This window comes from Miscanthus floridulus, chromosome 2 (assembly GCF_019320115.1).
Source record: "Miscanthus floridulus cultivar M001 chromosome 2, ASM1932011v1, whole genome shotgun sequence".
NCBI classification, from domain to species: domain Eukaryota; kingdom Viridiplantae; phylum Streptophyta; class Magnoliopsida; order Poales; family Poaceae; genus Miscanthus; species Miscanthus floridulus.
The window spans coordinates 128,924,428-128,936,197 of record NC_089581.1 but is presented as its reverse complement, the minus strand read 5'-3'; the positions used below and the strand labels follow the sequence as shown (position 1 = coordinate 128,936,197).

Genomic DNA, 11,770 nt, shown 5'->3' with positions numbered 1-11,770 from the left:
CATCAGTATCATCTGTGTTCATCATCTATTCCGTAAATGTTCCAAGGCCGCTTGTGACCGTGAGCATGACTGATATACCAGTTTTACACTCTGCAGAGGTTGTACACTTTCACTGTGAGTCATGATTTACCCTTTCGCTCGAGAAGATCAGCCTCTTGACCCACTACCAAGGAAGGTCGACATGGTTCACTATAAAGCCTTTCAAAGGTTCGTCTAACAAGTTAGGGCCGCTAGGTTTCTATGACCTGTGAATGTAGAGCTCCCCTTCCAACAGGCACAATGACGTGCAGCCTATACACTGACGGATAGAGGCCGCACTATATTCAACCCGGAACACACCCCTCTTACGCCATATAGGTAACCACTAACAAGTTAGAAAAGGTTATCATACTGAGCTAAAGCCAGAGCCATGTAGCCCTCACAGCTGTACTGTAAGTCCCGGATGATCACTTACAGATAAGTCATTAGGAAGAGAAATCTAGAGCACCATAAAATAGCCCAATGCTCTAGCCCCCTTGTTCCATGTTGCTAAAAAGCATATTTTAATGTTTATTGCATATACCATTAGTCAAGTTATAAGATCATGGTTGTAGTTGCACTAGCATCATACTACCCAATGCAATACCCCATAGGAGTCAAGGTACAAGATATCAAATATCTAGGGTATCCTTATTGGCAACAAGGTAGACACATGTAATATGAATTAAGTGATTAAAGGTGAATAGGTAACAAGGAAGATCCCATGCTATACTTGCCTTAAAATACTGATCCTTTGATAAGCTTTAATCTTCAACGTTCTTCTTCTTCTTCTTGATCACCGCGTATATCTCACCGACGGGACGAAATCATAAAGCACCACACAAGCATCCATACAATCATACACGAAGCAAACAATAGATCTAAATTAGAACAGTACACCAAACATAAAATCAAGATGAAAAGTTTGTAAAACGAATCTACATCTCGCTACGAACACACAGACGCGAAAAAGCACTCTAATCGAAGCTACGGTGAAAAAGATACATCTACCGAAAGATTTGCTCATAGGAGAAAATATAAAACTGTTAGCTTCATGTGTTTTAATTATATAAAAACAAATATAAGATATTTTATAGAGATTATAATTTAAGTCAAATTTAGATTTGATTTATAAAACTAAAGTGAAACAAATCATATTCTATTTATAAAATCCAGTTGCATAATTGTTATTTAAGATATGATTTAAACCATGAAATTCCAGAAATAGTGACATGGTAAACACTGTTACTAACATGTAGATCTCGTCGCTATGAATCTAGCACAACTTGAACAGGCTAAAACGGAGTTAAAACGCGAAAGATATGAAATAAACAAGATTCCCTTTAATAAAATAATAGATTAAATCTAACCTCGAATTTTAAAAGTTGAAAACATATCTAACAGTAGTATGAATATGTAGATTGTGAAATTACAAACCTAACGCAAGTTGAACGGGTCAAATCCGAGTTAAAACGGAGAAGTTATGACTAAAACAAAATCAGTGACAAATCTGTAAATAAGTGAAAACGTATTTTAGACTTAACCGAAACAAAATACGCTTTCAAATGAAGAAAACAAAATTTGTAAACATGTTTTGGACTACGGGTTTATTTTCCAAAAATACAGGGTCTCTTTAGCAAAAAGAACAACGAATGGGTAAGTTCTAATCTGGACCATTGATCTAAAAACGGACGACTCAGAATGATGTGTATTTCTATTGTATTTCTGGATTTGTTTTTGAGTAAAATACACCGGAGGTCCATTAACTTTTGGTGAAGTGTCATCTAGGTCCATCAACTTTGAAACTGCATTTTTTGGTCCATTAACTTTCGTTTTGTGTCATCTAGGTCCATCAACTTTGACTCTTGCATTTTTGGTCCATGAACTTTTAAAATGGTTCACTGCAGGTCTACGCATGCACGCACGCACGTTGACTTTTTGCGTCGGTGGAGACATGCCTGCACTCGCCGCCATCGCTCGTCTGCCGGGCATGCATGTGTGTTTTTCCACGCATGCATGACAGGGTTAGTGCATTTCGGCCCGGCCATTTTCAAGAGGATTAGGTTACATATACAAGTGTCAACAATCCATGATTTGGACCTGGTCCCGTGAAATGTTTGCTCAGATCTCACCGCGTCGGAACAACCCAAAGCCCAGCCCAACCAAAAACACGCACACAATACTAGTATAAAAGCAGGCAATCAGCTGCAGGCAAGATGCCAGATGCGGTAGTGGCCGAAGATTCGAACAAGCTGGGCCAGCCACCCGTTCGCGCGCTATCACCCGTCCTAGGCCCTCCCTTCCCAGTTTTCCCACCATGCCGCACCACCAAGGCAGAGGCAGCCACCGCCCGAGCGCGCCGGTGCAGGACGGCCCCGTTTCCCGCGCGCCACGTCCACGGTGGTGCCGGACCCGTCCCGCTTCTTCGCGCCGGCGCTCCTGGCCGCGCCGCTGCCCACCAACTCCTTCTTCCAGAACTTCGTGCTCAAGGACGGGGACATGCCGGAGTACATCCACCCGTACGCCGTCCGATCCCCCGGCGGCGGCGCGCTCGACGTCTGCTACCCGTCGTGGACCCACTCGACGTCGTCCGTCACCCAGACGTTCGTCGCCGACCTCACCCAGCGCCACGTCGTGTCGGCCTTCGACGACCTCTCCGTCACGCTCGACGTGTCCCCATCCCTCCGCGCGCACCTCGTCCGCGGCTGCCCCTACGTCACCCTCACCACCACCGCCACCGGCCCGATCGACATCTCAGTCGCGTCCGTCCAAGCCTTCGTCGACGTCGGCTCAAGCTCCTGCCACTGCCACCACAGCTCGGGTGCGGGAGTTCCTGGCGGCCACCGTCACGCCGTGGCTGGACGATAGCTTCCAGGGGAACGGCTTCCTGTACGACGCCACGTGGGGCGGGCTGGTGACGCTACAGGGGCTCACCGACTCCGACGCCGACTTCGGGTTCGGCGTCTACAACGACCACCACTACCACCTGGGCTACTTCCTGTACGCCATCGCGGTGCTGGCGAGGCTGGACCCGACCTGGGGCCACCAGTACGCGCCGCAGGCCTACGCCATGGTGGCAGACTTCATGACGGTGTCGCCGCCGTCGCGCGACAACGGCAGCTTCTTCACGCAGCTGCGGATGTTCGACCTCTGGACGCTGCACTCGTGGGTGGGGGGACTGGTAGCGATCCCCGACGGGCGCAACCAGGAGAGCACCAGCGCTGGATATGCTGTGGGCGAACAAGCGCGACAGCGTGCTGTGGTTCGCCCCGGCGGAGTGGAGGGAGTGCCGGCTCGGGATCCAGCTGCTGCCCCTGCTGCCCATCAGCGAGGCGCTGTTCCCGGACGTGGCGTCATCAGGGAACTGCTCGAATCTGCCGGGCATGCATGTATTTTTGGTTTTATTTTCAAGAGGCAGCAATCAGCCGAAATACACTAACCCTATCATGCATGCGTGGAAAACACACATGCATGCCCGGCAGACGAGCGACGGCGGCGAGTGCAGGCATGTCTCCATCGACGCAAAAAAGTCAACGTGCGTGCATGCATGCGTGGACCTACAGTGAACCATTTTAAAAGTTCATGGACCAAAAATGCAAGAGTCAAAGTTGATGGATCTAATTGACACAAAACGAAAGTTAATGGACCAAAAAATGCAGTTTCAAAGTTGATGGACCTAAATGACACTTCACCAAAAGTTAATGGACCTCCGGTGTATTTTACTCTTTGTTTTTTAAAGAAAAACGGCCACAAATAGGGAATCGGCTCCTCTAACTTAGCGAACTACTACGCCCAGGGACGTACTTGCGCCCGATGCCGTCCATTGATGATCCAGCGGCAGGAATCCATTTCTGATCCAGCACAAGGAAACAAGCAGGAAGCCACACACGCCTTGGCCCATGTACACGATGTGGCCCAAGTAGCAGCGTGAAGCACTTCTGTTCGAGGATAGGGGAAAAACAGAGGCGCTCCAGATTCATTCATCGGCTCGCCGCCAACGCGCTTGAAGAAGATGGCCGCCGGCCGAGTGTTTCCGCTCGCCGTCTCCCTCGGCCAGGTGAGTAGGCCCCTGAGACAGCATCCTCCGCCGACATCGCTGGCTCTCTCATCATCATTCCTATTCCTCAGCCCCACGAAGGGGACGTGCTTCAAGATGGCCGTCGGTCGATTGCTGCTGGTCGTCGTCTCTCTCGGCGTAGCTGTGCTGGCGCAGGTGAGTAGCCCCTAAGAAAGCGAGGGGCAACGGAGGAAGAGTGGCCGCTACTGCCAAGCCTACAGCACCATGGAACGAGGGGCACCACACACCGCTCGGGAGGAGAGCAACAGCGGCAGGTTGAGAAGCCAAAAGTTCAGAGTAGCAGTAGACAGATAGTTGAGTCAATTGAAAATGTAAAATGATGTGAATTGAGATTATAGCTCTGTATTGGTTGTGATGATGGAATGTTTGTCTATTTGAGTGCCTGGACCTTGTCATTTTGAAACTTCAGTGCTGTTTTGATAATTGTGTCGATTGAGAACTCTGAATGCAAAAGAGTTTCAGATTTTATACCCAAATACTGTCAATGATGCTTGCAGAATGGCAACAGAAAGCTAAACATATGTGGCAGGTCACTTCTATGTGTCAATGAGTTTTTTCAGAGTAGCACATAACTAATATGTGGCAAAAGGAAGTTGTATATACATCTTCATGCCCCCAAATGACTAATATATGGCAGGTCACTTATATGCTCCAAACTTCAGTGTTGTGATTTTTTTATCTGAGAACTCTGAAGGGCAGAATATGTACCAGTTCTACTACAATGCTCATTTGCAACATAGCAAAAGAAAGCTAAGTTATATGTACAGAACTAGAGTTTTTGCATTCATGATAATTGCCAAATAGCAAAAAAAAAGCCAAGTTTGCCCACCTGGGAGCATATCATCTAGCACCAGATTTGTGGCAAAAGAAACCTAAACATTTATGTCCACCTGGGAGCGTCCCCAATGTTACATACAGTTCTCATACTTGAAAATACTAACAGCTCTTCATAACCACATCACCAGAACCTAGATAGAAGGTCATTGGTCATTGGTCCCTGTAAGTTAAATGAAGAAGTAAGTTCTTTTAAAAAGGAAATATTATCTCAAGATTTGTAAAGTAGCTATATTATGAGGATATTACCGTCAACATTTGAGTGAAGCTAACTTGTGCCTGTGCTTGTGTACCACCTGAATTGAAAGCTTCAGAAAAAAATGGACAGAATGCACCTTGTGCTTGTGCTTGTGCTCCACCACTAACTGCCTCTTGTTCATGTACAACATCATTATTACCTGCTTCGCCAAACTGAGATGTAGCTTTGTTTTCTCTCCTTTTTCTAGCCTTGTGCTTCTTATCGAGCCAGGTTCTTTTTCGTTTTGAACTTTTTGTTTGGACATCCCTTTTCTTTAGGCTAGCATTAATCAACGATGTCAAGTGTGCTGTACTTGAATCCTGAACAGTGCTTGTACTTGTATTGACCTGATAAGTGCTTGTACTTGTATTGACTTTTTCTGCAATTTGCTTACCAAGGATGTCAAGTGTGCTGTCCACTAACATTGTGCACTCAGGAGAGTTAGCTGCTTGGTGTGCCAAATTGAGAAATTTGTGGGACATATATTTCAACCGAAGCATAGCATCCATATTAGGATTTTCAATTATGTTTCTCCCTTGGTTGTCTTGTACAGTTACAGTCCGTGCTTCCCGTGTCCAACGCTTTAACACGTATTGTGGTGGTAGTGACTTGATATTCATCAAATCAAGAACCTTAAGAGCATGGCTACACAATATCCCAATTCTATCAAACTGCCTGCAGCTGCATGCAACTGTTTCCTTCAAAGGATCATCGATAACTTTATATTCCTCCTCATATGTAAAATCCCCTACTAGATATTCATTAGTACCATCCAGTGCTTTGGTGCAAGCGGCCAAGGATCTTTCATATTCACCTTGAAAAGCTCCAAATATAATAGGCGTGTACAGCTTGCTAGCCTGCACCAACATAGGTGGCGGCCTCATCATACATATTTTAGGCATTTTTTTCCTTGAATCAAATTCTGAATTTAGTTCATTATTTCTTTTCCCTTGCACCACCCTTTCAAAATGTTTAAAGAACCGGATGATATCAAAATCTGATTTAAAATGGATTTTCAAGTCATTGTTTAGACTCTCACTAAGTTGTGTACTTCTCATTCCTAATGTGAAGACATTCCTTCATATAACATTCAGCCCATTTTTCTTTCAACTTGTAAATACTGTCTAACCAAGTTTGCTTGCTCACCTTTTGCCTCATGAGTTTAAATTTTTGTTCAAATTCTGCAATGTCTTCATACTCAAACATACATGCACTAAAATCTGACAGAACACTTGTTTCCTCCATTCTCCTCCTTTTTCTCCTCCTTTTTCTTCTTTCTTTTCTTCTCTTTTTTCTTCTCTTGACTCTTCTCCTTTCCTATTCTCTTTGTTCTCCTCTTCATTATCCTCTTCATGTAGATGTTTGACTGCATTTTGCATGATGTGAAAGGTGCATAATCCATGCCATGTTTCTGTAAACACTTGAGAAACTGCCTTCCCCATTGCAGCATCTTGATCTGTATAGAATGTTTTAGGTTGCTGTCCATTATGAGATTTTAGAAAGGTCTCAAATAGCCACTTGAAAGATTCAAATGTCTCATCATACATGAGAGCAGCCCCAAAAACAACAGTTTCTCTAAAATGATTGAATCCAACAAATACACCAAAAGGCCTACTCTCCTTGTTTGTTCCAAAAGTAGTGTCAAAACTAATGACATCACCAAAATGTGCATAGTCCATGATCATTTTAGCATCAGCCCAGAATATATTTGTTATCTGTTCTTCACAATCCATTTGCAATGCATATTGGAATGATGGGTTCTCAACAATTTTGTCATGAAAATACTTGAGCATGCTACCTGCTTGGCCGTATGCTATCTCTCGTTGGCGCTTGGTCCGCAAATAATTCTTGTGATCACGAAGGGTGTAGCTAAGATTGAGTGGACCACCAACTTGACGACTAGCCAACTCATGTGCAGCTTTTGGTCCTAATTCCTGCATCATCCGCTGTTTCAATTTCAAAAGCTTGTAACTCTGAAATTTTCCTTTGTGACGCCATTAAGTGTAAGGTTTCTGGCAGGTGTAGTGCATGATTGTGTTCCTAAAACCAGCTCAGACACTTTCAGATTTCCATTTTCTCGAATCCATTTTAGATTCATGTGGACTTGGCAGTCAGTTCTAGTTTCAGCTCGAGGGCATCTTGTTAGATGATCTCTTTTGTCCGGCAATCGATGACCCTCCTTTGCACAAACAAATTTGCATGATGTAATCTTGCCATCGGATGATCTTTTGTTTGTATATCTTTTCCTGACATCAAAGCCTTGCTGTCCACCGTAGCTAAGCCAAAATGCCCAAGCTTCATTTGAATTTCCAAATTCCATGCCAACGTGTGGTACCAAACCAGGTGGCATGTCTCTAGCACAAAAAAACATAACATGAGTAGGGGACTTGTGCAATTGCAGAGAAAAATCTTTTACTAATTTCAGATCTCATGCAAAACAGAGTAAGCAAAGAGTAGCTGTACATGGGATTGAAATAACAAAATCCATTTCATGTCAAATAACAACTAATATAGAATACAGAGAGGTGTGTTACTCACTTGTTTGGATCACAATTCATTTGGTTAGCTTCTTTTCTAGTGGCATCTTCCTCCGTCTCCATGGAACATAATACAAGAGCAGAGCAACTCTCCCTCCAGAGTTTGAGAATCGGCCTCTCCGTCAATGCAATAATCTAGCGATCACTCCGGCACCTCCGTGTGTGCAGTCCTCTCACAGATCGCGCTCCTTTTTTCTCGGCCGTGCGGCCGTCTGCGCAGTCCGCCCGCGCTTTTTTTGCTCGGCTCGCGCCTTTTTCCTCGTCGCTTTGCTCGGCTCGCGCCCTTTTCCTCGTCGCTCGTGCTGCTAGACTGGGCCGCAGCAGGCTTATGGGCCAACGTCTGTGCTTGTAGAACAGTTTGCGTCCTACCGCTCGATGAGAAACGAAAGGCATCGGTGCGAGTACGTCCCAGGACGTAGTTCTTCGTAAGTTAGAGGAGCTGGTTCCCACAAATAGAGCATAACGTGGAAGATGATGTCATCAAGCTAACTAGCAAATTGAATCACGCAACGCATGCACGGCTCACGGCGGTGGCACCATGTACAGCGGCGACCGGAGCAACAGAGATCGAAAGAGAGAGAAAGAGAGTACTGGGGCTTCATCACCTACCACAACAAGGACACCGGAAGGGAGAGCAGGCGACGGTGGATTCGATTTACGGTTTGGGTGCGGCAGCGGGCGAGCAGCGATGGCGTAGAGCTCAATTGAGCGGGTCGGGATGCATGGTGATACTCTGGTGAACTTACGCCGGTTGTAGAGAGAAGAAGAGAGCAGGGGTGGTAAGTGGTACTCACGGCATCGTTACCTCTCAGAGAAGCTCGGCAGGGTGCTCCAAGCGACGACGGAACGACAAAGCAACGAGGCGAGCTCAGCAAGGCTTGAGGCGAGGGCAGTGCTCCGAAGCTTGGGATAGGAGGCGGCGCGGCTCGGCTTCGGTATTTAAGGGCGGGGAAGGCGTGGGCGGCACGACAACAAACGAGGCGGGACGGCGTGGGACTCCCGGGCGGCGGCGGAGTCCCGGTTGCTCATGGGTGGAGGTGGAAGATGGAGCTGACGGGCGGGCCCAGGCTGTCAGCGAAACAAGGCGAGGATGGCGGCTGTCAGAGAGAACGCGGGCGCATCGGTGCTGGGCTGCTGCTCACTACTGGCCGCGCGGATGGCTTGCTGGGCCTGCCTGCTTGCTGGACGGGCCGCTGCGGAAAAATAGGAGGCCGCGCGAGTGAGCCGCCATGCGGGTAAGCCAGCCGAATTGGGCTGCGGTGGAAGCGGGCCTGCGGAGGGGAAAGAGCGGGCCGGCGCTGAGCAGAGAAAAAGAAAAGTTGGGCCTCGGGCCAGATCGAGAGAAGAGGGAATTTTCCATTTTCCAAATCTTTTCCATTTTGTTTCCAAATTCAAATCTAAATGCAAACCAAATCAAATTCGAATATGATTTGAAACACACTTTTTAATTCAAATAAAATTAAGAAATTTTGGTAAGTTCTCCAAAAATAAATTTTACACCTTTTTAAATTCTTTTATTTTCAAATTTTCTTTTGATTCATAGCCATTTTTAATTTCTTTTTAAAAGCATTTCAAACCATTTTGAATTTTAATCTAAACCACTCAATAAAATACATCAAATGCAAGGGCATGTATGCACAAACATGTTGCTAAACCTTATGATGAATTTTAATTGAATGAAAAAATTTATTTTCCTATGTTTTAATGAGCACAATAATTCACAAATAAATCATTTTAACTCTATTTTCAAAAGTGGCAAATTTTGGGGTGTTACACATTGGTTTCTTTCAGACATCCGTCACATTTGCCATTCATCAAACAGACCCATCAACATTATTTTTCTAAACAAAAAGGGGCTACAAGCAGTGCTGCAAATAAGATCTGAAACACAGCTCAGGCACTGACGAAACTACCAATGTGTGCTCAACCCTCCCTACAGGAAAGGTCTCAGAAAAGTATGTTCGGCTTACCTCATATTTGGCTTGTTCGGCTTCTTTTTTCAGCCGGAACAGTGTTTTTCTCTCACAACAATTCAGCCGGAACAGTGTTTTTCAGCCAGTTTCAGCCAAGTTTCAGACCAGCGAACAGAGCCATATCATGACAACATGACAGGAACATGCTTTTGTAGCAGGATCATAGAATCTCAATTAAATTTAGCAACACCCCCTTGTATCTCTGAATATGTGGTGCAGAACAGATTTACTAGAAATCAGTTCAAAAGAAACTTACAGTGTTTCTGTTTAACAATTTTCCTAGTGCTGTGAGCCGTATTTTTGACATGTTAGTTATTTCATTTCTTGCATGGCCATGAACGAAAGCAAAACAGCTCCCAAAATGCAAACAGAATGGGTTCAGTAATAACAACAGTGTAATAATGCCAAATGGGCACAACCCGTTGCCTCATTCGGGACTAGAGAATGGTGCTCCTTGTCAATCAATGGAAATAACCAAGGACCTGCCCACCCACGTTCTGCCTGATTGCTTCCTCATGATCCAAAACACCATTCGGAGTAGTAATCACAACATAGCCCCACTGCAAAGAAAATCAGACCAAATAAACAGGATATGTATTAGTGATACCATGCTGACTACATGTGAAATGTATGCTCCAGATCTAAAGCTAAACTGAACAGACATAAAGATCCAAGGGATAAGTATAGGTTTATACACACACCTACCCAACTGCACAGCACATTGTATGGGAACAGGTGAGGAAAATCTGAATGGAGTATGCTCTAGTTCTGAAACTAAACTGGGAGGATATAACCATCCAAGGGACACGACAGGATTATATGCAAACCTAGCATATTGGATAGAACATTGCATGGAGTATCAAAAACAGCATGCACAATAGGCAGCCATATCAGTTAGTTGTCTGACTGACATGACATTATCAGATTATGTGCTTTTGCCCAACATTTTCGAGGAAGCCAATAAAATAAAAAGAATAATGGAACTAACAGGACATGTAATGTCCATAGATATGAGTAAACAAAATACCTGCCGCGTTGGGAGCATCCGAACTCTGTATCGTTCTATTTCCTTAGCTCTGAGGTCTTGCCTGTAAGTAAGAGCTTTGCAATCTTTAATACGTCCATGAAGCTCCACATTAATTTTCCCAACTCTATGCAGATCAATGACCTCGAAGTTTTTGATATAACCTGCAAAGCATCAACAAAATCCATAAGTACATTTGTTTAGAACAACAAACCGCACAGCAAAAAGAATACTGTCTAGATGCAAAATTTTAGAAAATCGACTTGCAGGCAGCATGCATAAGCCATTAAAAGTGGGGGAAAGCATCCAACATTCCAACTACTCGATGTCATTTTGTGCTCATTGAGCTCTGTTGACAAATGAAGTAAGGCAAAACACTAATTCGAAAGTCAGGAATGCTTGGTGGAAAATAGACTTGTTAACATCTGGTGAATGTGCGCTCTTGCCTTCACCTGCGTAAAGCTGTTTGCCAACCCACGCACTGGACACTAATCTGAAGCTGAGGTACGGTTTTGATAAACTATCGACGTATAAGGAGCACACAGTACTGAAGAAGGAAACTTCGATGTCAACACGAGGGGATCAGTTCCCTTTTCGCCTTAACCACCTAGCAGCACGTCCACCATTACGTGTGCTCCTCCTAGAAATGGATTGATTACTTTCTTAATTAACGACTTAGAAGCGGCATCAAAGCCTGGTGTGTTTCTTGGGTAAATCGGACGACGAGATGAGATTGGGGAAGGGAGAGGCTACAGTATGCTAGCTGGTAAAGGAAGGAGGTTGTGGCTGCTACCTAGTAAGAGGTGGAATACTACCTCGGTGCTTCATGATGTTGAGGAAGGAGACCATGACGCCGGAGATGGGCTGGAGAAGCGCCGTCGCATTCCCCCGCCGGTCTGCGTTGACCATCGTGCGCAGAGCGTCGTTGAGGATCCGCCGCCCCATCGCGAGTCCAGAGGTTGCGTTGGATCTCCTCCACTCCCTGGCCGCGAGCGCCGCGCCGCCGCCCTTACCTCTTCCACTCCCCTAGCAGTCGCCCGCCGCCGGCGCTCGCGATAGATAGGAAGA

At 45.4% G+C, this 11,770-nt stretch overlaps 1 protein-coding gene and 2 pseudogenes across 1 annotated transcript; 1 reads left to right on the top strand and 2 right to left on the bottom strand.

Annotated features, from left to right (window-relative positions):
• Nucleotides 1-2,335: 2,335 nt before the first annotated feature.
• On the top strand, nt 2,336-3,584 carry LOC136537051 (uncharacterized; annotated as a pseudogene).
• Nucleotides 3,585-4,466: 882 nt separating this feature from the next.
• LOC136537050 (protein FAR1-RELATED SEQUENCE 5-like) lies at nt 4,467-7,108 on the bottom strand (annotated as a pseudogene).
• Nucleotides 7,109-9,822: 2,714 nt separating this feature from the next.
• Nucleotides 9,823-11,770, bottom strand: LOC136539654 (small ribosomal subunit protein uS8my-like). Its single transcript, XM_066531613.1, has 3 exons — nt 11,518-11,770; nt 10,706-10,866; nt 9,823-10,238 (listed from the first exon to the last, which is right to left on the bottom strand). Exons 1-3 carry the CDS (start codon nt 11,645-11,647, stop codon nt 10,140-10,142), a joined length of 390 nt encoding a protein of 129 aa, XP_066387710.1. The 5' UTR covers nt 11,648-11,770; the 3' UTR covers nt 9,823-10,139.

Bases quoted from the DNA above. Each gene is read 5' to 3' on its own strand.
- LOC136539654 (XM_066531613.1), bottom strand. From the start codon at position 11,647: ATGGGGCGGCGGATCCTCAACGACGCTCTGCGCACGATGGTCAACGCA. The intron at 10,867-11,517 runs GTAGTATTCCAC...GATGCTTTGCAG, and splicing joins CAACATCATGAAGCACCGAG to GTTATATCAAAAACTTCGAG. The intron at 10,239-10,705 runs GTATTTTGTTTA...TTTTCTTTGCAG, and splicing joins GGATGCTCCCAACGCGGCAG to TGGGGCTATGTTGTGATTAC.